This window comes from Macaca mulatta, chromosome 20 (genome assembly GCF_049350105.2).
Source record: "Macaca mulatta isolate MMU2019108-1 chromosome 20, T2T-MMU8v2.0, whole genome shotgun sequence".
In the NCBI taxonomy this organism is placed as follows: domain Eukaryota; kingdom Metazoa; phylum Chordata; class Mammalia; order Primates; family Cercopithecidae; genus Macaca; species Macaca mulatta.
The window spans coordinates 69942037-69967863 of NC_133425.1; the positions used below are offsets into that span (position 1 = coordinate 69942037).

Genomic DNA, 25827 nt, shown 5'->3' on the forward strand with positions numbered 1-25827 from the left:
TGAGCTGAGATCTGGCCACTGCACTCCAGCCCAGGAGACAGAGCAAGACTCCATCTCAAAAGAAAAAAAAAAAAAAAAAAGAAACTAGGAAATTTAAGGGATACAAGATCACAATTACTAGGAAGCTTGACTGATGTGAAGCTTCTGGAAATGGGTTTAGCCACATGAGAAAAGTCAGGAAAGAAACAAAGCTTATATACATAACAAAATAAAGATCCCAAGTTGTAGATGACAGACCCCACAATTAAAATACAGCTAAAAGCAGCTACATTTTAATTCAGAAACAGGACTGTTTTAGATTTTCTATATTTCCTTCTGCAAGCATATGACCAGGACTATGCGCCAAGAATTCTCTCAGAAATATCCTCCTTCAGACTGTGTTCCTATGAACTCATTTCTGCTGTGAACTCGTTCATGCCAAAGTTGCCAAAGTCTACTTGCCTGTTTTATTTCATTTTCCCTGTCACAATAAAGGTAATCAAAGTAAACACAAATAAAAATGAACAATACATACAAGTATTTTTTTCTTGCTATTTTAAAACTTGCCGTGTTTGGCTGGGCATGGTGGATCACACCTGTAATCCCAGCACTTTGGGAAGTCGAGGTGGGAGAATCACTTAAGGTTTGAGACTAGCCTGGCCAACATGGTGAAACCCCATCTCTACTAAAAATATAAAAGTTAGTCAGGTGTGGTGGCGCATGTTGGTAGTCCCAGCTACTCGGGAGGTGGAGGATGCAGTGAGCCAAGACTGTGCCACTGCACTCTAGCCTGGGTGAGAGTGAGACACCGTCTTAAAAAAATAAAAAACCACCACCACCACCACCACCACCACCACCAAAAACAAACAAACAAAAAAACCTTGCCGTATTTTACTGTCTACTCTATTTGGGCCTAGGTTTCAGTAAATAATTATTACTTTAGTGATATCTTTATGTTTGGCTCTCCTTGCTCTTAATATATCCAATTGGAAACATAAATTATCTGTTAAGATACTTTTCATTTTGGTCAGGACACAGACCCTACTCCCCTTCTGAGAACTTCATACATACAGGGCAGCTCAACACATTCTAAAACAGAGTGGTGCTGGTGGCCATCCATCCTCAGAACTTGGGCTGACTTTATAAACTTCTCTATCTCACAACTGGATTAAATGATAAATAATAATAATACAGTATCTTCAAACAAGTTGGTTTAGCTTTGGATTAGGGAAGTTTTAAATCACTTTTGATTATGCTATCCTTAACTGATCTCTTCCTATGTGCTAGACACGTGGCTATTTTTTTTTTTGAGACGGCATCTCACTCTGTCATCCAGGTTGGAGTGCAATGGTGCGATCTCGGCTCACTGCAACCTCCACCTCCTAGATTGAAGAGATTCTTCTGCCTCAGTCTCCTGAGTAGCTGCGGTTACAGGCATGCGCCACCACGCATGCCTAATTTTTTTTTGAATTTTTAGTACAGACAGGGTTTCACCATGTTGGTCAGGCTGGTCTAGAATTCCTGACCTCGTGATCTGTCCGTCTTGTCTTCCCAAAGTGCTGGGATTACAGGCGTGAGCCACCGCGCCCGGTGACATGTGGCTATTAAAGCAAGTCTATATGGACCAGATTTTACAGATTAAGCTCACAATGGGCCAAGAAACACAACTAAGGTCACACAACTTCTAAGTAGTGGAGCTAGGTTCTGAACATAGATCTGACTCTGTTTTGCCATGTTAGATGATTACTGACTATGAACCTGGCTATACTTGTACCAAAACTCTCTGTCATATGAAACATCATGAATACAAACTCTTGTTAACAAGAATGTTATTAATTCTCAAGTGAGATCAAGTGGATCTTCAAAAACTGTAAGGATTTCTGACCAACTGTGTAACACCCTCTGAAGAGACGATTAACACAATAATAAGCCAAGAGACAGTTGCTACCACCAGGAAAAGAGTGAGTGGCTCCCTACCTGGCTTTCTGAGCTACTAACTCCTGCACATGACTGCTCGTGTTCCGCACGTCATATACCAGAATTGAACCATTGGCCAGTCCAGCATAGATGTAGTTAGTCTCATCAAGACACCAGCAACAGCTCCAGACAGGACGTCCAGCATTGTAAGTCTGGACCACGGTATTTGTCTCCAGGCTGTGGAGTTACAAAAGACTTTTACAACTGCATTAAGAAAATCAAATACATGACAAAGATGTAAAGATTATCATTTAAATGATCATTAACCCTTACCGAGAACACACTCATATAACCAAACTATCTGGATTTCCTATTTTTTCTAGGATCTGCCCAGGTAACTCCTTTAAATTCCATAACATTTGTTTTGGGGGTCACAGGTTTTCCTCTTGAGTTGTAAAGAAGTAAAATAATAAATTAAAGGGGCTGGGCATGGTGGCTCATGCCTGTAATCCCATACTTTGGAAGTCTGAGGCAGACAGATCACTTGAGGTCAGGAATTTGAGACCAGCCTGGCCAACATGGCGAAACCCCATCTCTACTAAAAATACAAAAGTTAGCCGGGTGTGGTGGCGTGCATCTGTAATCCCAGCTACTCGGGAGGCTGAGGCAGGAGAACCACTTGAACCCGGGAGGAGGAGGTTGTAGTGAGCCGAGATTGCGCCGCTGCACTCCAGCCTGGGTGACAGAGCAAGACTCTCTCTCTCTCTCAAAAATAAATACGTAAATAAATAAATAAATAAATAATAATCCAACCAACACTTTGGTATGTAACATTTTTCTACCTTATTTTTAAAACAATACTTATAAAGGCATGGAGCACACTCACATCTGGTTCACAGTACTCACAGAGCATGTGACAGATAAAACACTGTAACTAAGTAAGGGTATAAAAGAAGTCATCATGGTACCCAAGGGCAGTGAGTGCCTGGTGAACATCTCTGTTATACACAATTGTCCAGGTAACAGACCAGGACTAAGAGAAACAGGCCAGGACTAGGAGTAAACAGTATCGACCTAGTATGGTGACTCTGATGTCAGGTACCAAAGCTCCCTCCATCCTGTCATTCCACAAACTTTATTTTTAAATTTTATTTATTTATTTATGTATTTATTCATTTACTATTTTTTTTTGAGACACAGCCTTGCTCTGTCACCCAGGCTGGAGTGCAGTAGCTTGATCTTGGCTCACTGCAACCTCCACTTCTCAGGTTCAAGTGATTCTCCTGCCTCAGCCTCCCTGGTAGCTAGGATTACAGGTTTCTGACACCATGCCCAGCTAATCTTTGTATTTTTAGTAAAGACGGGTTTCACCATGTTGGCCAGGCTGGTCTCAAACCCCTGACCCTCAGATGATCCGCCTGCCTCGCCTCCCAAAGTGCTAAGATTACAGGTGTGAGCCACCACGGCTGGCCTCCACCAACTTTAGAGTTTTATTCTCATCTCCTTAAAATATGCTTAAGACATTTTTTGTAATATACATAATTTTAAAGAAATAAGAAACACAGTTTTGTAACCTGCTGTGCCCACTTCTAAAAGCAATGTATTTTAAATAGATCTCAGAAGACACAGTCTCAGACCAAAAAAAAAGAGCTAAGGTCATCATAACACTGATACTAATTCCATGCTACTCAACACCAAACAGCCCAGTCTCCATCTTCCTCCCCAAATCACTCACCTGGTTAGTTTAATAGTGTTGTCTAGAGAAGCAGAGAGTAGCAAGCCTCTGGAGTAACTGCTAAAAGCCAGTCCACGGATCTGTTTGCCATGCATCGGAATGTACTGACTGCTTCTCATGTTGGCAGTACTCAACATCTTAACACCAAAGCCTGCCAAAGGCAAAATAGTATGAAACAGATCACTGAAAGTGAACCTAGGGCAATGCAAACTACTTTTTCAAGTAGCTTCTTTGTCCACCTTTCTTCGCATATAAGTCCCTGGGAACCAGCTGGTCAAACGACAATTCTCCAGTGTTATAATTTATTCATTTATTTTTGAGACAGGGTCTCACTCTGTCGCCCAGCCTAAAAAGCAGTGCATAATCTTGGCTCACTACAACCTCTGCCTCCTGGGTTCAAGCAATTCTCCTGCCTCAGCCTCTCGAGCAGCTGGGATTACAGGCACGCGCCACCACGCCCGGCTAACTTTGTATTTTTTGGTAGACATGGGGTTTCACTGTATTGGCCAGGCTGGTTTCGAACTCTTGGCCTCAAGTGATCTGCTCGACTTAGCCTCCCGAAGTGCTGGGATTACAGGCATGAGCCACTGCGCCCGGCCTATGATTTATTTAAAAAAGTACAACCCAGGCCGGGCGTGGTGTCTCACCTCTGTAATCCCAAACCTTTGGGAGGCCAAGGCAGGTGGATTACCTGAGGTCAGGAATTCAAGACAAGCCTGGTCAACACAGTGAAACCCTGTCTCTACTAAAAATACAAAAAATTAGCCAGGCGTGGTAGCAAGTTCCTGTAATCTCAGCTACTCGGGAGGTTGAGGCAGGAGAGTCGCTTGAACCTGGGAGGCGGAGGTTGCAGTGAGTCGAGATTGCACCCTACACTCCAGCCTGGGTAACCAGAGCAAAACTTGTCAGAGAAGGGAAGAGGAAGAGGAAGAGGAAGAGAGAAGAGAGAAGAGAGGAGAGAGGAGAGGGGAGAGGGGAGAGAGAAGAGAGAAGAGAAAAGAGAGTACAACCCACGCTTGCCTCATGACAATGAAAAGAAGGAAAAAAAAAAAAAAAGAAAAAGAAAAAGTATAACCCATTTCAAACGTCCAGGTAAATGGATAAACAAACCTACTGTATACAGGTATGATGGAATACTATCCATTAAAAAGGAATTAACTACTAACATATACTACAATAAAAAATCATGCAGTGAGAAAGAAGTCAGACCAAAAAATGGTTAACACTGTATGATTCCAATTATGTAAAATTCTAGAAAATGCAAACTCATCTGTAGTGACAAAAAGCAGTGACTGCCGGGGATGGGAGAGGAGGGAGGGGCAGGTGAGATTATAAAAGGCCATAGGGAAACTTTTGGGGTAATACATATGTTCACGGCCAAGCGTGGTAGCTTATGCCTGGAATCCCAGCACTTTGGGAGGCTGAGGTGGATGGCTCGCTTGAGCTCATGAGTTCGAGACCAGCCTGGGAAATATGGTGAAATCCTGTCGCTACAAAAAATATGAGAATTAGCTGGGCATAGTGGGGCGAGCCTGTACTCCCAGTTACTCGAGAGGCTGAGGTGGAAGGATGACTTGAGCCCAGGAGGTGGAGGTTGTAATGAGCTGAGATCACACCCCTCCCTGCATTCCAGCCTGGGAGATATAACTTGATCTTGTGTCAAAAAAAAAGTAAAGTTGGCCGGGCGCGGTGGCTCAAGCCTGTAATCCCAGCACTTTGGGAGGCCGAGACGGGCGGATCACTAGGTCAGGAGATTGAGACCATCCTGGCTAACACGGCGAAACCCCGTCTCTACTAAAAACACAAAAAATTAGCCGGGCGAGGTGGCGGCGCCTGTGGTCCCAGCTACTCGGGAGGCTGAGGCAGGAGAATGGCGGGAACCCGGGAGGCGGAGCTTGCAGTGACCTGAGATCTGGCCACTGCACTCCAGCCTGGGTGACAGAGCGAGACTCCGTCTCAAAAAAAAAAAAAAAAAAAAGTAAAGTTATCTTGATTGTAGTGATGGTTTCAGGGGTGTATTACATATGTGAAAAGTAATCAAATTGTATACTTTAAATATGTACAGTTTACTGTCAATTATACTTCAATAAAGCTGTTGAGAGAGAATATTTCACTAGAACCACACTCTAGATGCAGAAGGAACAGTGAACAATAAAGAATGAAAATAAATAATATGTCAGTCAAGATATGTCACATCTGTCTGAAATGAGACCGATGACAATTCAAGTACCCACATTCCCGAAAGGGGTAAAAATAACCAACAAAAACCAATAACCTTTGAAAACTATTTGTTACTCTGTTCTCTTACTAGGCTATAACATTTATTTTTAACTAAGTTATATATATAAACAGGGTCTCACTCTATCACCAATGCTAAGGTACAGTGGCACCATCACGGCTCACAGCAGCCTTGATCTCCTAGGCTCAAGTGATCCTCCCAACTCAGCCTCCCAAGTTGCTGGGACCAGAGAGGTGTGCCACACCAACCTAGTTAAAAAAAATTTTTTTTTTTTAATAGCGATGGAGTCTCACTATGTTGCCCAGACTGGTCTCATACTCCTGGGCCCAAACGATCCTCTCGCCTTGGCCTCCCAATGTGCTGGGATTATAGGCATGAGCCACTGTGCCCAGTTGAGTTAAATTCTTTAAAAATGCATCAAATCCTAGATTCAAGACAGCTTCAGCTTCTCCAGGGAACCAAGTACGTGGCTTATTGCACTTTCTTCCAGCAGAATTAGGACAGCCAGAGAGGGGGAAAAAAAAAAGCAAGGGGTGGGGGTGTGTGCAGGTGCAGGTATAGGCTTTAAATCAACAAGGTCGCTGGGCATGGTGGCTCATGCCTATAATCCCAGTACTCTGAGAGCCCAAGATGGGTGGATCACCTGAGGTCAGGAGTTTGAGACCAGCCTGACCAAAATGTTAAAACCCTCAAATACAAAAATTAACTAGGCATGGTGGCATGCACCTGTAGTCTCAGCTACTCAGGAGGCTGAGGCAGGAGAATCTCTTGAACCCAGGAGGCAGAGGTTCCAGTGAGCTGAGATCACACCACTGAACTCCAGCCTGCGCAACAGAGCGAGACTCCATCTCAAAAAGAAAAGAAAAGGAAAAAAAAAGAAAAAAAAAAATCAACAAGGTAACAGAAATACACACCAAGTTAATCATTAAGGGGAACAAGGACAAATCAGCACCAGCACACTATCAAGCGGACTGGAATGGACACGTTAAGAAAAAAAGAACAGGGCCGGGTGCGGTGGCTCAAGCCTGTAATCCCAGCACTTTGGGAGGCCGAGACGGGCGGATCACGAGGTCAGGAGATCGAGACCATCCTGGCTAATACGGTGAAACCCCGTCTCTACTAAAAATACAAAAAAAAAAAAAAACTAGCCGGGCGAGGTGGCGGGCGCCTGTGGTCCCAGCTACTCAGGAGGCTGAGGCAGGAGAATGGCGGGAACCCGGGAGGCGGAGCTTGCAGTGAGCTGAGGTCCGGCCACTGCACTCCAACCCGGGCGACAGAGCGAGACTCCGTCTCAAAAAAAAAAAGAAAAAAAAAAAAAAAAGAAAAAAAGAACAGAACACATTCCCAATTTGGGGAACATTAGAAAATAGTTATTTTTCCAATTTGTTGGTTCTATTTGATGACAAATCTTTTTATTAAAAACTTAGATGGGATAAAGGACCATTATAAAACCATGTTAAAGCAAAGGAGTCTTCCAGTTGGCAGAAATCTTATGCTAAAGACAGCAGAAAGAAACATCTGCAAGATTTAGAAATGATTTAATTGAGCATTTGAAAAGACTTGGATTTCAACATTTAGAAAACCTAAAATAAAGCTTAAAAAGCACAAAATATGTTTGTTTTTTTTTTTTTTTTTTGAGACGGAGTCTTGCTCTGTCTCCCAGGCTGGAGTGCAGTGGCCCGATCTCAGCTCACTGCAAGCTCCGCCTCCCGGGTCCACGCCATTCTCCTGCCTCAGCCTCCCAAGTAGCTGGGACTACAGGCGCCCGCCACCTCACCCGGCTAGTTTTTTTTGTATTTTCTAGTAGAGACGGGGTTTCACCGTGTTAGCCAGGATGGTCTCGATCTCCTGACCTCATGATCCACCCGTCTCGGCCTCCCAAAGTGCTGGGATTACAGGCTTGAGCCACCGCGCCCGGCCAAAAAGCACAAAATATGTTGAGAGAAAATTAATCTAGCATTAATAGTCAGTGTACTCCTTAAACTCTCTTATTTGGAAATTGTTAACTTGAACACTACTGAAAATAAGTGTTAAATTTTGTTTCACCTTGAACTACCCCTAGGGTAGTGTTCTGTCAAACATTTCCAGTCTAAAAAGAATCTGTAAGTTGAACAGGACTTCTTGGACTCTATCAGTAACCTACACTTCCAAGGACCTCACCATCTGCTTTGTCATGGTTATCAGTATTTCTACCCTCTTGGTTAATAAATTTACAGAATGAAGTTAATAGACAGTAAAGACATCTTTGCTGCACCCTGGGGTACTTGCATTAACAAGGAACTGAGAGGGAAAGGTGATTTGGTGAGCCTTGAGTCTTGAATTTTCCAAAAGAGCAAGGAAATAAACACATGGAGTCTAATAAAGAACATGAAAGCTGAGGTTCTAGACTCTTTACCTGGAAGAAAAGAGGCCTGAGGAGAAGGCTGTGATATCACCAGGCAGCTCAGAGCATCACAGTATGCCATGATCCGGCAGTTTCCTGCCTGAGATACTGTGAAGGTCTTTTGGAAGTGGTACTTGTGCTTGTGCTGGTCCTGGCTGGAGGGTGAGCAGCTCAGGACCCATGCTTGGGAGCCCCTGGGTTGCTGTAAATTCTGATTTTGATGTGACATAAGCTTTTGCAAGTCCTAAAATGAAAAAGATTTTATAAATACAAAGCTTTTTAATTTGATATTCCCCTCAAACACAATTCCTTGATCTTATATAGAAGATTTCTTATCCATTACATGAAAATGTTAACATAAATTCTAGAGAACTGCCGAGTTTTTTTTTTTTTTGAGATGGAGTCTTACTCTGTCACCCAGGAGTGCAGTGGGACCATGTTGGCTCATTGCAACCTCCATCTCCTGGGTTCAGGCCCTTCTGCCTCAGCCTCCTGAGTAGCTGGGATTACAGGTGCCCACTACCATACCCAGCCAATTTTTAAATATTTTTAGTAGAGATGGGGTTTCACCATGTTGGCCAGACTGGTCTTGAACTCCTGACCTCAGGTGATCCATCCGCCTTGGCCTCCCAAAGTGCTGGGATTATAGGCGTAAGCCACCACACCTGGCCAGAACTGCTGATTTTTTACAGTATGTCAACAAGTGAAAAAAGGAGAGCACAGAATCATAATATGAGGGTTGAAAGTCCTTAATGATGGTTTTGTTTAAAGCCATTTAAAAAAAAAAAAAAAAGCAGACAGGGTCTCACTCCGTCATCCATGGCATCCAGGCTGGAGTGCAGTAGTGCGATCACAGCTCACTGTAACCTTCAAACTCCTGGTAAAGCCCTCATTTTATTGGTAGATTTACTTAAACAAGTTTGGAATTCTTGGTTAGCTATTTAATTTTTTCTAAAATTCAGACTGTAAGGCCAGGTGCAGTGCTTACGCCTGTAATCCCAGCACTTTGGGAAGCCAAGGCGGGTGGATCACCTGAGGTCAGGAGTTCGAGACTAGCCCGGCCAACATAGTGAAACCCTGTCACTACTAAAAGTACAAAAATTAAGTGGGCATGGTGGTGGGCACCTGTAATCCCAGCTCCTTGAAATGCTGAGACTGAGGCAGGAGAACCGCTTGAACCCAGGAGGCAGAGGTTGCAGTGAGCCAAGATCACATCACTGCACTCCAGCCTAGATGACAGAGTAAGACTCTATCTCAAAAAAATAAAAAAATAAAAATAAAATTCAGACTATAGTAGATTTCATTATAAAGTGTGTAGTAAGTTTTGAACAGATGCCCTAATCAGAAATAAAATAAGCAGTTGGTCATGTTTATTTCCTAAATAACTTGGCAAATCCTATTTATTTCTGAGATGAACATAAGTAGCATTTAGATTCCTCTTCCATTCCTATTCCAAAAGTTATTTGGGTTAGAAAGGATAAACATACCTGAACACGACTTTGAAGCCTAGTGCACTCATCAGTGAGGACCTGCAGTTGGAGTCGGCACTGTGCTGATTCTAACTCGGCCTGCTTCCTTAGCATCTGTTCCTTCAGTAGGGAACTAGGGGGGGGAAGCCAGCAACAACTGGGGATTAGGAAGGCTACAGAAGACTTCCCATCAAGATGGCAGAATAAAGTTCATGCTATGATGCATATTCTTTGCTGTAAATATGTTATGATAGTGAATAAAACATAAAAAGAGAAAAATCTCTCCAGAGACAGATTTTGGGGTAAGCAGGGACTGATGGTCAGGAATCTGACTACTACTAGAAAATTTGACTACGACTAAAAATGCCACAGGCAAAACGAGAGAACAGAGCTAATCTAGTGTTTAGCTAAGGCAAATTATAAAAGATTAAACTGACATGTTAAAAGGCCAAGGTTACTGGATTAAAAAGAAAACAGTAAGCTGTTGGTTGTTCATGATACTCAAATAATATAACCCAAAAAAGAATGTGAAGTTAAAAAAAGAGCAAAAGTAGACATCAAGCGAATGCTAACGAAAGAAAGACCAATTAGAATTAATGAAAAAGCATAAATAGGCATAACGAGGCCAGGCGCGGTGGCTCAAGCCTGTAATCCCAGCACTTTGGGAGGCCGAGATGGGCGGATCACAAGGTCAGGAGATCGAGACCATCCTGGCTGACACGGTGAAACCCCGTCTCTACTAAAAAATACAAAAACTAGCCAGGCGAGGTGGCGGGCACCTGTAGTCCCAGCTACTCGGGAGGCTGAGGCAGGAGAATGGCTTGAACCCGGGAGGCGGAGCTTGCAGTGAGCTGAGATCCGGCCACTGCAGTCCAGCCTGGGCGACAGAGCAAGACTCCGTCACAAAAAAAAAAAAAAAAAAAAAAGGCATAACGAGGAACAATGCATCATAAAAGGACACAATCACCAAGAATAACAAAGAATAACAGTCATACACATTTGTATGTACCTAAAAAGTCTCAAAATATGAAATGCAAAGACAGAATTCCATTCCAGTAAGATATGCAAGAAAAAGACATGAAAATTAGAAGAGATAAAGCTGCCCTTATTAATTTTTACGGCAAATTTAAGAGAACCCACAAATGATTACAGTTTAGCAAGGCTGCTGGACTCAAGACCAAAAAGATTAGATCAACAGCAGTCCCCATATCAGATAACTGATTAGTAAATGTAAGTTAGAAAATTTTATTCACAACAATTTTAACAGCAATCTAGAAATAGAGTCACGTGCAGCTTAATGATGCGGGCATGTTCTGAGAAATGTGTTGTTAGGCGATTTCGTCATGTGAACATTACAGAATGTACTTACAAAAACCTATACAGTATAGCCTACTACACACCTAAGCTATATACTGCTGCTCCCAGGCTACAAACGTGTATAGTATGTTACCATACTGAATCTGAATACTGTAGGCAACTGTAATATAATGGTACTTATGTATCTAAACCCAGAAAAGGTAATGCATTGAGGTAAGATTTTTTTTTTTTTTTTTTTTGCCTGAGTCTCGCTCCGTTGCCCAGGCTGGAGTGCAGTGGCGTGATCCAGGCTCACTGCTACATTCGACCCCGGGTTCAAGAGATTCCCTTGCCTCAGCCTCCCGAGCAACTGAGATGACAAGCGCCTGCCACCATGCCCAGCTAATTTTTACATTTTTAGTAGAGACAAGGTTTCACCATGTTGCCCAGGCTGTTCTCAAACTCCTGGCCTCAAGTGATCCACCTGCCTCGGCCTCCCAAAGTGCTGGGATTACAGGTGTGAGCCACCACGCCCGGCGCGCTAAGACATTTCAATGATTACGACATCACTTACGTAACAGAATTTTCAGTTCCATTATAATCTTAGGGGGCCACCATCGTGTATATAATCTGTCATTGACCCAAAGGTCATTATGTAAAGTAAAAGGCTAGGTAGGACCTTTATGAAGCAAAATACTTGTGAAAGACACAAGAAAACAGTAAATAAATGGAAGGATATTACATAAAGTTCATGACTGAAAAGACTCACTATCACAAATATGGTACTTCTCAAGTTACTCCACAATAATTTTTTAATGCAATTTCAATCAACATCCCAAAGTTTTTTCATGGAACTTAACAAATTAATTTTTAAAAATTAATATGAAGAACAATGACAAAAATAGCAAAAAAACCTTTTGCAGAACAAAGCACTTTTGCAGAACAAAGTGGGGTGACATATATTAAAGCTACAATAAATTATAACTTGGAACATTGGAGAAAGAATTAACAAAAAGACCGTGGAACAAAAGAGTACAGTAGTGTCCCCTTATCTAGTTTCATTTTCCACGGTTTTCGGTATCTGTGATCAACCACAAGCCACAAAACTTGAGATATGTTGAGAGAGAGATTAAGAACACATTCACATAACTTATTAGTATATTGGTATAATTGCTTTATTTTATTATTATTTATTGTTGTTAATCTCTTACTGTTCCTAATTTATAAATTAACCTTTAGGTTTGTATGTATAGGAAAAAACATACACTGGTTTCAGGCATTCACTGGGGGCTCCTGGAATGTATTCCTTGTGGCTAACAGGGGACTACTGTAGCCCATTCATACATGGAAACTTAATTTTTTTTTTTTTTTGAAATGAAATCTCTCTCTGTTGCCCAGGCTGGAGTGCAGTGGCGTGATCTCGGCTCACTGCAACCTCCGCCTCCTCCCGGTTTCAAGTGATTCTCCTGCCTCCGCCTCCCGAGTAGCTGGGATTACAGGTGTGTGCCACCACGCCCAGCTAATTCTTGTATTCTTAGTAGAGACAGGGTTTCACCATGTTGGTCAGGCTGGTCTCGAACTTTTGACCTCGTGATCTGCCCGCCTCGGCCTCCCAAAGTACTGGGATTACAGGCGTGAGCCAATGCACCCAGCTGGAAACTTAATTAAGGATAGAAGTAGCAATGAAAATTTCTACAGAAAAATATACTACTTAGTAAATTATGAGTCAGGTGTGGTGGCATGTGCCTGTACTTCCAGCTACATGGGATGCTAAGGCTGGGGAACTGCTTGAGCCTAGGAGTTTGATGGCGCCACTGCACTCTGGCCTTTGTGACAGAGCAAGACCCTGTCTTAAAAAAAAAATTCTTTTTGGCCGGGCGTGGTAGCTCACGCCTGTAATCCCAGCACTTTGGGAGGCAGAGGTGGGTGGATTATGAGGTCAAGAGTTCAAGACCAGCCTGGCCAAGATGGTGAAACCCCATCTCTATTAAAAATACAAAAAATTAGCCAGGCGTGGTGGCATGCCCTATAGTCGCGGCGACTCATAAGGCTGAGGCAGGAGAATCACTTAAACCCAGGAGGCGGAGGTTGCAATGAGCTGAGATTGCGCCACTGCACTCCAGCCTGTGCGACAGAGCGAGACTCTGTCTCAAAGTAAATAAATAAATAAAATTCACAAAGGTATGAAAAAATGAGAAATCTCTCATGTTTTTTTAAACAAGAAAAGTTTAAGTTAGAAGAATAATTTGACAATATTTAGGTAAAGCAGAAATTAAATGTGCCTTATAATAAAGCAATTCCATTGCTAGACCTGTCTCTCTGCAGCATGGCTAATGTTAACAAGTGGAGACAACCTAAATGTCTACCAATGTAAAATACAATCAGATAATTTTTTTTTTTGAGACAAGAGTTTCGCTATTGTTGCCCAAGCAGGAGCGCAATGGTGCGATCTCGGTTCACTGAAACCTCGGTCTCCTGGGTTCAAGCTATCCTCCTGCCTCAGTCTCCCGAGTAGCTAGGACTACAGGTGCATGCCACCATGCCCAGCTAATTTTTTCTATTTTTAGTAGAAATGGGGTTTCTCCATGTTGGCCAGGCTGGTCTCGAACTCCTGAACTCAGATGATCTGCCCACCTCAGCCCCCCAAAGTGCTGGGATTACAGGTGTGAGCCACTACGCCTGGCCTAAACAGATTAATTTTGACTAGGGAACTAGAATATTATCAAGAAATTGAAATGAAAAGAAAAAAAAAGAGAGCCCCATGGATCAACTAGGACACACTCCCAAAGCATAATATTAAGCAAAAAAGCAAGCTACAGAAGAAAAAAATTATAAACTAACATTTGCATAAAGTATAAAAACTTTCTGGACGGGTGTGGTGCCTCACGCCTATAATCTCAGCACTTTGGGAGTCCGAGGTGGGTTGATCACAAGGTCAGGAGTTCCAGACCAGCCTGACCAACATGGTGACACCCCATCTCTACTAAAAATACAAAAAAAATTAGCTGGGCATGGTGGTGGGCGCCTATAATCCCAGCTACTTGGGAGACTGAGGCAGGAGAATCGCTTGAACCTGGGAGGCGAGAAGTTGCAGTGAGCCAAGATCACACCATTGCACTCTAGCCTGGGCAACAAGAGCAAAACTCCATCTCAAAACAAACAAACAAACCAAAAACCCAAACAAAACTTTCTATATCATACTATGTATAATTTACAAATACAAATATAGCTAATCAAACACAGAATCACTCTTGGGAATGATGAACACCTAATTCATGAAAGTAGTTCTCTATGGAATTCTAGTGTACCTTTTTCTTTTTCTTTTTGAGCGAGTCTTGCTCTGTCGCCCAGGCTGGAGTGCAGTGGCACAATCTCGGCTCACAGTAACCTCCGCCTCCCAGGTTCAAGCGTTTCTCGTGCCTCAGCCTCCTGATTTGCTGGGATTACAGGCATGCACCACCACATCCAGATAACTTTTTGTATTTTTAGTAAAGACAGGGTTTTGCCATGTTGCTCAGGCTGGTCTCAAACTCCTGAGCTCAGGCAATCTGCCCACCTCAGCCTCCCAGAGTGCTAGGATTACAAGCATGAGCCACCGTGCCTGGCCCTTCTACTGAATCTATAATTTACTACTTCTTTAAAATTTTCTTTCCTTTTTTTCCTTCTTAGGTCTGACCTAGTCAACAGATTTATCTTTATTTTTACTTTTATGATACAGGGTCTTGCTCTGTCACCCAGGCTACAGTGCAATGGCATAACCACAGCTCAGCCACAACCTCCTGGGCTCAAGAAATCCTCTCTCCTAAGTAGCTGAGACTACAGGTGTGTACCACTACATACGGCTAATTTTTTTCATTTTTACTAGAGACAAGGTCTCACAATGTTGCCCATGCTGGTCCCAAACTCCTGGTCTCAAGCAATCCTCCTGCCTCGGCCTTCCAAAGTGCTGGGATTACAGGCATGAGCCACTACACCCAGCCTATTTCTTTTCAAAAAGGCTCAAAGCAATATGGTAAAATATTAAGATTTGATAAAACTGGGTACAAGGCTGTTCGTTTTATTAGTCTGTATTGGCATTTTGAAATTCCTTACTTTTTCTAATGAGGCTGGAGAGTATACTAACAGCTTATTGTAATCAGTGAATTGTTTTTAAATACAATCACCCTTAACAGCCACATCTATAGATTTTGCCTTTTCAACAAAATTTCACTCTGTACACACCTTCCATTATTTAAAAATGCTACAAGTGAGTACTGGTTGGATCAAATGAGTAAAAACAAGGAAGAAAATTAAAATAATCTGTACAGTGACTACCTATAGTATTTTTTTTCTTTCTTTAAAAAAAATTTTTAAATAGAGACAGGATCTCACTATGTTGGCCAGGTTGGTCTTGAACTCCCCGCCTTAAGCAATCCTTTCGCCTTGGCCTCCCAAAGTGCTGGGATTACAAGAGTGAGCCACTGCACCAGCTGTATTTTCTTTTTCTAGTTCACAAAAATGCAATGACACTAATAACATGTTTCCACAGGACAACATACGCACATTTCAACATTGTATAGTATTCTGTTCATGCACACACCACCATTCACTCAACTAAGCAATCCCCTTGCCTTAGATTTTTAACAATGCTAAATGAAGTTTCATTAAGTAAATCTTTGTACACACTCTTCAATGCTTCTTTAGAACAAATGCCTGAACAATTATTACGAGATCAAAGGCTTTAGAGACACATTTCCAAGGATGTCTCAAAATGACTTTGCCTAACCAGTAAAGTGTGAGAGAACCCATGTCCCTGCACCTTTCTCAATGGTGTGTATGTTCTTCAATATTTTTGAAGCATATACTGACTGGTGTTACTAGCAACTGTTTATGTGTTTCCAAAATCCTGGTAATTTTTTACATTGCACAGCATGTGCAAAGCTTCACTTATGAGTCTTCTGTATGGAGAACTGCTATGGGGGGCTCAGGGATATGAGAAGCAAAAATGGCAACAGTTAAGTAATGTGCCAGATCCTTGTGTTTAATGCTCTATGTAAGGCCAACGATGCAGACTTCCTTAAGAAGATGATCAGACATGAATTATAAATAACAGCGTTAAAACATACTGTCAATGATCCCCAGAGATCCCAAGTCACAGGTCAAGTAAAACCTCACTACGAGTGACTCATACCTCGTTTTTCAAATGTGCCTACAATGAACCAAAACGGAACATTCCAGTCAGGCATACTCTCACCACCTACCTTTTCATGCGCTCCTGTTCACTAGTGTCCAAAGCTCTCAGGGTTCGGGCATAAAGGACGACAATGTCACTGTGCCTGGCTTTCTTGTTGCACTAAAGAACCCAATATGACATAATTAGAGTGGTTCTAGGAATCTGCCTGACTTAACATGTTAATGTGTCCTTACCTATGGACCTTACCTGGGGACATTTTCGTACTTGTCCTTTGAGCCACGTGGAAATGCAACTATACCCAAAGAGATGACCACAGCGTAATGCTGAGAGCCGGTGGTCTCCAGCACTGGTCCACTGTTCCAGACATATTGTACAAGTGTCCCCTTCTTCCTCATCCACAGAGGCAGAAGGTAGCAGAGGCTCGGACTTCTGGGGAGATGGCTAGATGGAAACCAGAATATATTCAAATTAGAGAAAATGTAAAATCAATCTTCTTCTTTTTTTTGAGACGGAGTCTTGCTCTGTCTCCCAGGCTGGAGTGCAGTGGCCCGATCTCAGCTCACTGCAAGCTCCGCCTCCCGGGTCCACGCCATTCTCCTGCCTCAGCCTCCCGAGTAGCTGGGACTACAGGCGCCCGCCACTTCGCCCGGCTAGTTTTTTTGTATTTTTTAGTGGAGACGGGGTTTCACCGTGTTAGCCAGGATGGTCTCGATCTCCTGACCTCGTGATCCGCCCGTCTCGGCCTCCCAAAGTGCTGGGATTACAGGCTTGAGCCACCGCGCCCGGCCTGTAAAATCAATCTTGAAGAAGATGTGCAACTAACAAGTTAACAAAAGTAGAAAAAAGAGATACAAACAATTAAAAGGGCTACAGAAAACTTGTAACACCTATGAATCACTTGTCATTCTTTCTAGGATGCAATGTGGCAAAATATAAGCTATGAAAACTATGCTACTCTTTAATCTTATAAAATTCTTGGATACTTTTTCCTTCACTCAAAGGAAGAAAAGCAGCTATCATATAAAGAATAGCAGCTATAAAATATTTAGCTTATGTGTATCAGAGGAAAAAAAAGAAAACAAAGAAAGGATACAAATGCTTACAAGAAAACACAATGGTCAATAAGTGTTTGCTTATAATTAAAGAAATGCAAATTAAAGAGACCATTTTTCATCTATTAGACTGGTATAAATTAACGTCTGATGACACCAATAACTGCTGAGGGTAAACGAGAAATGGACATGCTTATATACTGCTTCCTTACATATAAAGCGGCACAGATTTCTGGAGCAGTATTTGGCATTATCCATGGAAATTAAAACACATATATCTTTCCTTTGGCATAGCAATCTCTCTGCTAGAGGTATCTCATGGATATACAGTCATGCATTGCTTGACAACAGGAATACATTCTGAGAAATGCATCTTTAGGCGATTTCGTCATTGAATGATCCCAGAAGTACTTAAACAAACCTAGACTGTGTCAACTATTATATACTTAGGCAACAAACCTGTACAGCATGTTACTGTACCAAATACTGCAGGCAACTGTAGCACAGTGGTATCTGTGTATCTAAACATAGAAAAGGCACAATAAAAATATGGTATTTTTTTTTTTTAAAGACAGAGTCTCGTTTTGTCGCCCAGGCTGGAGTGCAGTGGTGCAAGATCGTGGCTCACTGTAACCTCTGCCTCCTGGGTTCAAGTGATTCTCTTGCCTCAGCCTCCCAAATAGCTGGGATTATAGGCACGAACCACCACGCCTGGTTAATTTTTGTATTTTTAGTAGGGACAGGGTTTCACCACATTGGCCAGGCTGGTCTTGAACTCCTGACCTCAAGTGATCCGACCACCTTGGTCTCCCAAAGGCTGGGATTACAAGTGTGAGCCACTGCACCCAACCTGGTATTATAACCTAATGGGACAACCATCATACATGTGGTCTGTTGTTGACTGAACTATTATGCAGCCCATGATCATAGTCACAAATATTTTCTTTTTTTTTTTTTGAGACACAGTCTCACTCTGTCGCCCAGGCTGGAGTGCAGTGGCGCAAACTCAGCTCAATGCAAGCTCCACCTCCGGGGTTCACGCCATTCTCCTGCCTCAGCCTCCCGAGTAGCTGGGACTACAGGTGCCCGCCACTACACCTGATTTTTTGTATTTTTAGTAGAGACGGGGTTTCACAGTGTTAGCCAGGATAGTCTCGATCTCCTACCTCATGATCCACCCACCTCAATCATGATCCATCCCTCAAAGTGCAGGGATTACAGGCATGAGCAACCACACATGGTCAGTCACAATTATTTTCGTTTTTTTTCTTTTTTGTGAGACGGAGTCTTGCTCTGTCGCCCAGGCTGGAGTGCAGTGGCCGGATCTCAGCTCACTGCAAGCTCCGCCTCCCAGGTTTATACCATTCTCCTGCCTCAGCCTCCCGAGTAGTTGGGACTACAGGCGTGCGCCACCTCGCCCGGGTAGTTTTTTTTTTTTTTTGTATTTTTTAGTAGAGATGGGGTTTCACCGTATTAGCCAGGATGGTCTCGATCTCCTGACCCCGTGATCCGCCCGTCTCGGCCTCCCAAAGTGCTGGGATTACAGGCTTGAGCCACCACGCCCGGCTCAATTATTTTCTAAGATAATTATATAAGATTGTTCCAAGCAGGCCAGGTGTGGTAATTCACGCCTATAGTCCCAGCTCATTGGGAGGCCAAAGCAGGAGGATTGCTTCAGCTCAGGAGTTTGAAACCAGACTGGACAACATAGCAAAACCTTGTCTCTGTTAAAAATTTAAAAAAGTAGCCATGTGTGGTGGCACATGACTGTAGTCCCAAGTAGTCAGGAGGCTGAGGTAGAAGCATCACCTGAGCCACGGATACTGAGGCTGCAGTGAGTTATGATTGTGCCACTGCACTCCGGCATAAGGGACAGAATGAGACCCTGTCTCAAAAAAGTTCAGTGGAGCATGATTTCTATCAAGAAAAAAAGTATTATTACCCTCCAAAGTAGTTGAGACAACACAGGCGTGTGCCACCATACACCAAACCATGCTTTATATGATAAGAAAAGAATTAATTCATTGGGCGCAGTGGCTCATGCCTGTAATCCCAGAACTTTGGGAGGCCCAGGCAGGCAGATCACGAGGTCAGGAGATTGAGACCATCCAGGCCGACATGGTGAAACCCCGTTTCTACTAAAATACAAAAAAATTAGCCGGGTGTGACGGTGTGTGCCTGTAGTGCCAGCTGCTCAGGAGGCTGAGGCAGGGGAATCACCTGAACTTGGGAGGCGGAGGTTGCAGTGAGCCGAGATTGCACCACTGTACTCCAGCCTGGCAACAGAGCGAGACTCCGTTTCAAAAAAAAAAAAGAAAAAATTAATTCAAAATGTATTTGTATGACGGAATGCCATGTATCTATTAATAAGAACAAGATTAGGCTAGGCATGGTGGCTCATGCCTGTAATCCCAGCACTTTGGGAGGCCGAGGCGGGCAGATCACGAAGTCAGGAAATCAAGACCATCCTGGCTAACACTGTGAAACCCCATCTCTACTTAAAAAAATAAAAAACAAAAAATTAGCCGGGCGTGGTAGCAGGCACCTGTAGTCCCAGCTACAGGAGGCTGAGGCAGGAGAATGGCATGAACCCAGGAGGCAGAGCTTGCAGTGAGCCGAGATCACGTCGCTGCAGTCCAGCCTGGGCAACAGAGCGAGACTCCGTCTCAAAAAAAAAAAAAAAAAAAAAGATTCAATTTTATGTACTGATAACAGAAAGCTCTCCAAGATGTAAGAAGCTGGGAAAAATGAGCCAGACTCAAATAAAAACGCAAAGAGCATATAAAAATATGCAAAATGTAGATAAATGATGTTTTGAGATTGGCAAAATTCAGAGCAGATGTAAATAAATCATATTGAGGACAATGATGTATAGGTGTTATTTTATTTTTTTTTTGAGATGGAGTCTCGCTCTGTTACCCAGGCTGGAATGCAGTGGCATGAACTCCGCTCAACGCAACCTCTGCCTCCCGGATTCAAGCGATTCTCCTGTCTCACCTTCCCGACTAGCTGGGACTACAGGCACACGCCACCATATCCGGCTACTTTTTGTATTTAGTAGAGATGGGGTTTCACCATGTTGGCCAGGCTGGTCTCAAACTCCTGTCCTCAGGTGATGTACCCACTTTGGCTTCCCACAGTGCTGGGATTACAGGTGTGAGCCACTGCGCCCAGCCAAGATTATTATTATTATTATTATTTTTTGAGCCAAAGTATTGCTCGGTCTCCCAAGGTGGAGCTCAGTGGCGCGATCTGGGCTCACTGCAACCTCTGCTTCCCAGGTTCAAGCGATTCTCCTATCTCAGCCTCCTTGAGTAGCTGCAATTATAGGTGCGTGCCATCACACCCAGCTAAGTTTTATATTTTTAGTAGAGATGGGGTTTCGCCATGTTGGCCAGGCTGGTCTTGAACTCCCGACCTCAGGTGATTTGCCCGCCTCGGCCTCCCACAGTGCTGGGATTATAGGCATGAGCCACCGCGCCCAGCCCATTATTTTTAAAAATAAAAAATTATCACTTACTAAACATATTCTGCCTGATAGTTTTTTTTAATTTTAATTTTTTTATTGAGACAGGGTCCTACTCTGTTGCCCTGGAGTGCAGTGTTGTCATCATGGCTCACTGAAGCCTTGACCTTCCAGGATCAAGCAATCCTGCCTCAGCCTCCCTAAGTAGCTAGGACTACAGGTGCATGCCACACCTGGCGAATGGGCTTAATAATTTATAAAGCACATTTATGTCTGTTGTTTCAACTGGTACTTAACCTTGTTGGCTAGACAGGACAGATTATTCTCAATACTCCTCCCTACCCATTTTTAAATCTAAGAGACAGCAGTTACACAAAAAATGAGTAACTGGGATAGGATCCACACCTGGACCTCTTGCCTACAAAGCCTGCAAGCTTCCATGTTAACCTGCAGCCCCCCCGACCTTTTTGGTAGAGACCAAGTTTCACCATGTTGGCCAGGCTGGTCTCAAACTCCCGACTTCAGGTGATCCGCCTGCCTCGGCCTCCCAAAGTGCTGGGATTACAAGTGTAAGCCACTGTGCCCGGCCAAAACCCCAAACCTTTTATTTAAAAGGATATTCAGAGGCCAGGCATGGTGGCTCACACCTGTAATCCCAGCACTTTGGGAGGCTGAGGTGGGTGGATCATGAGGTCAGGAGTTCAAGACCAGTCTGGCCACTATGGTGAAACCCCATTTCCACTTAAAATACAAAAATTAGCTGGGCGTGGTGGCGCGTGCCTGTAGTCCCAGCTGCTCGGGAAGCTGAGGTAGGAGAATTGCTTCAACCCGGGAGGTGGAGATTGTGGTGAGCCAAGATCGCACCACTGCACTCCACCCTGGGCAACAGAGCGAGAGTCCGTCTCAAAAAAAAAAAAAAAAAAAAAAGGATATTCAGGTTGGGCATGGTGGCTCATGCCTACAATCTCAATGGTTTGGGAGGCTGAGGCAGGACGATCCCTTGCGCCCAGGAGTTCGAAACCAGCTAGATAATATAGTGAGACTCTGTCTACAAAAAACAAAAAATTTAGCCGAGTGTGGTGGCATTACCTGTAGTTCCAGCTATTCAGGAGGCTGAAGTGGGAGGATCCCTTGAGTCCAGGAGTTTGAAGCTACAGGGAGTTATGATTGCATCACTGCACTCTAGACTAGGTGAGAGTGAGACCTAGTCTCTAAAAAAATAAAATAAAATAAAAATAAAATGATGTTCATATTACCTGTTTGGGGAGGGTCTTGCCTCCATCGATACATGTAACTTCTTGCTCTGCTGAGACACCTGCTAGTTGCTCTGCCAAGTCATTTCCAGAAATGATAGGATAGGTAAAATACAAAGTAAGATATGTCAGGTATTAGAAGCTAGCAGGAGAGAGCCTGACTCACTAGTTTCCCATTTCTAATTGACAGTGTTCCTGCAAAAGGGATAACAATTTCCCCAGGTCCATCAGTGAATTTACTTTTAAAAATTTAGTTTGAATATTCTCAAACATACATAAAAGTAGACAGAAAAGTACAGTTAAGCCACAAGTACCCATCACTCAATTTAAAAAATAATCAATATTTTGCCAATCTTGTTCCACCTAAGCCCCCATTCCATTATTTTCTTTTGGTTGGAATCCTTAACAAACCTTAAAATGTCATTATACTTGCAAAAACTTCTGCAACACTGACAAGAATTTTTTTTCTTTTTTGACATGAACACTGTGTAATTATTATACCTAACAATATTAACAATAATCCTCCAATACCACTGAATACCCAGGCATCCAGTTCATATTCAAAATTTCCTAACAGTTTTCTCCTGCCTCAGCCTCCTGAGTAGCTGGGACTACAGATGCACGCTGCCAGGCCCAGCTAATTTTTTGTATTTTTAGTAGAGACGGGGTTTCACCATGTTAGCCAGGATGGTCTCGATCTCCTGACCTTGTGATCCGCCCGCCCCAGCCTCCCAAAAAATTTCCCGATAGTTTTAAAGCTGCTCTCTACAGATTTATTGCAATCAGAACCCAAAAAAGGTCTCCATGATGAGCTTGTGATGTCTCTTATGTCTTTTTCATTTTATTACAATTCCCCCTCATCCATTTTTTCCCCTCTGTCATTCGTCAGGTCATTTGTCTTATGAAAAGTCCTGCACAACCTGGATTTGGCTGATTGCTTCTTCATGAAATTGTTTAACTTTTATATACAATAAATTGAGCATTGTGCAACCATCACCATAACCCAATTTAAAATATTTCTATCAGCCCACAAAGATCCTTTATGCCCATTTAGAGTCACTTCACATTTGCGCCTGCAGCCCCAGGCAACCACTAATATTGTCTCTGTAGATCTGCCTTTTCTGGACATTTTACGTAAGTGGAATCATAAACTATGTTGGTTTGCTGTTATATAAAACATTAAAAATTGTCCACACGGATTTGAGATATTCTCTTCACAATATGTTAAATTTCCATATACATTCAGGTCTAGAAAGATGTTCCATTTGTAGACTGTTCTACATTTTTAATTTAAATGATTACATCTCTGAGGTATTATCTTGTTCCTCCACCCCTTTTTCTACAAACTATGCAAACTGGTTGTTAGAAAAGAGTCTTGAGCAGATTCAGGGTTTTTTTTTTTTTGGCATGGGGGGTGGGGGACTGGTGTGTGTGTGTGTGTGTGTGTGTGTGTTCAGGGTTTTTTTTTTTTTTTTGGCATGGGGGGTGGGGGACTGGTGTGTGTGTGTGTGTGTGTGTGTGTGTGTGTACAGTATTCCTAAGTGGCATGAGTATTTCTGATTGCAGCACATTAAGAGGCACATATGGTCTTGCTATCCTATTTTTTTGAGATGCTAAGGTTGACCAACGGGTTCAGGTGGTATCATCCTGGTCCTTGTATTAAAAAGAATCCCATCAACCCTGCAACCTAATGGTTTTAGGATCCACTGATGATCTTTGCCTAGACATATAATTTCATCAGGAGTCACAAAATGATGACTTTTCTATCGTTCCTGCTGCAATTAGCTGAAATTTTTCTATTAAAAAAACCTTCAGCCGGGCGCGGTGGCTCACACCTGTAATCCCAGCACTTTGGAAGTCCAAGGTGGGCGGATCACGAGGTCAGGAGATCAAGACCATCCTGGCGAACACGGTGAAACCCCATCTCTACTAAAAATACAAAAAAATTAGCCGGGCATGGTGGCGGGCGCCTGTAGTCCCAGTTTCTCAGGAGGCTGAGGCAGGAGAACGGCGTGAACCCGGGAGGCAACAGAGTTTGCAGTGAGCGGAGATCGCACCACTGCACTCCAGCCTGCGAGACAGAGCGAGACTCCGTCTCAAAAAAAAAACAAAAACAAAAACAAAAACAAAACAAAACCTTCAAGCCTGGACAACATAGGGAGACCTCATAGCTACAAAAAAAAATTAGCCAGGCCAGGCGCGGTGGCTCAAGCCTGTAATCCCAGCACTTTGGGAGGCCGAGACGGGCGGATCACGAGGTCAGGAGATCGAGACCATCCTGGCTAACACGGTGAAACCCCGTCTCTACTAAAAAATACAAAAAACTAGCCGGGCGCGGTGGCGGGCGCCTATAGTCCCAACTACTCAGGAGGCTGAGGCAGAAGAATGGCGTGAACCCGGGAGGCGGAGCTTGCAGTGAGCTGAGATCCGGCCACTGCACTCCAGCCTGGGCGGCAGAGCGAGACTCCGTCTCAAAAAAAAAAAAAAAAAAAATTAGCCAGGTGTGGTGGCACACACATGTAGTCCTAGCTACTCAGGTGGCTGAGGATCACTTTAGCCTGGGAGGTCAAGGCTACAGTGAGCTGTGAATAAAAAACAACAAAAAAACCCCCTTCATCAACTATCTGGTTGTCCGAAATACAGTTTATACAGGAAGGCAAAATATTAATATATTCCTGACCCTTTATTTACTAGTTTTTGGAGTAATTAGTTGGGGTTCTAACTTACCATAGTGATAAATGAGGTTTTGGAAAATTATATAAATATGAACTTAAAGATTTTCATTGATTTATTATATTTCAATTCATAATCCAAGAATATTCTTTCAGTAGGAAAATATACTGAATGAGCACCCTCTGGGGATCAGAACTTTTTTAACATAAGCAGGACATCTACTTTAGGGGTCTCTGCCTACGACTGTTAAATAAAGTTCCACTTGCATAACACATAACATTATACTAGGACTCCAAAGTGTTAGCCTAGACAGGGTGCTGAATTTACAAAACTTTTTTTTTTTTTTTTTTTTTTTTTGAGACTGAGTCTGGCTCTGTCGCCCAGGCTGGAGTGCAGTGGCCGGATCTCAGCTCACTGCAAGCTCCGCCTCCCGGGTTTACGCCATTCTCCTGCCTCAGCCTCCGGAGTAGCTGGGACCATAGGCGCCCGCCACCTCGCCCGGCTAGTTTTTTGTATTTTTTAGTAGAGACGGGGTTTCACCGTGTTAGCCAGGATGGTCTCGATCTCCTGACCTTGTGATCCGCCCGTCTCAGCCTCCCAAAGTGCTGGGATTACAGGCTTGAGCCACCGTGCCCGGCTTACAAAACTTTTAAATAAAGAATCTAGGCCGGGTGCAGTGGCTCATGTCTGTAATCCCAGCACTTTGGGAGGCTGAGGCAGGTGGATCTCTTGAGCTCAGGAGTTTACGACCAGCTGGGGGAACATGGAAAAACCCTGTCTCTACAAAAAAATTTAAAAAATTAGCCAGGTGTGGTGGTGTGTGCCTGTAGTCCTAGTTAGTGGGGAGGCTGAGGTGGGAGGATGGCTTGATCCCAAGAAGTAGAGGTTGCAGTAAGGTGAGATTGTTGTTGCTGCACTCTAGTTGTCATTGGGGGGACAGAGCCAGACCTTGCCTCAAAAAATTAAAAAAAAAAAAAAAAAAAAGAATTTACTTTCTCAGATGTCTAAAAAAGTGAAAGAGAATATAAAATGCTATTAAAAAGTGACTGACTCACTGGGTCACAAATTACATTAAGCTGTAAGTCACATCAAATCCTCTCTATATAATTATGGCCAGTGAAGGCTCTACAAAACAGGAATCCACAACACTTAGGGGAGAAAAGGGAAAGTGTCAAAGCACAAATCTAGTTTC

General features: G+C 43.2%; 1 protein-coding gene and 1 long non-coding RNA gene across 6 annotated transcripts in view; both read right to left on the reverse strand.

The window, feature by feature from the left end:
* RFWD3 (ring finger and WD repeat domain 3) overlaps positions 1-25827 on the reverse strand; it is a 48848-nt gene that overhangs the window by 7830 nt on the left and 15191 nt on the right. For 3 of the 5 annotated variants that reach the window (XM_077984682.1, XM_015126617.3, XM_077984681.1), the window contains 7 exons: positions 21966-22036; positions 16438-16632; positions 16259-16350; positions 9741-9855; positions 8266-8497; positions 3632-3782; positions 1957-2133 (listed from right to left, as the gene is read on the reverse strand). In XM_077984682.1, coding sequence (XP_077840808.1) covers positions 1957-2133; positions 3632-3782; positions 8266-8497; positions 9741-9855; positions 16259-16350; positions 16438-16632; positions 21966-22036 — 1033 coding nt within the window. The remainder of the gene's footprint in view (positions 1-1956; positions 2134-3631; positions 3783-8265; positions 8498-9740; positions 9856-16258; positions 16351-16437; positions 16633-21965; positions 22037-25827) is intronic. The other 2 variants (XM_077984683.1, XM_077984684.1) reach the window with 1 other exon arrangement.
* Positions 22422-25808, reverse strand: LOC144337733 (uncharacterized). The gene is made up of 3 exons (XR_013411217.1): positions 25278-25808; positions 24138-24175; positions 22422-22559 (listed from the first exon to the last, which is right to left on the reverse strand). It is a non-coding gene; the product is annotated as an uncharacterized LOC144337733 (long non-coding RNA).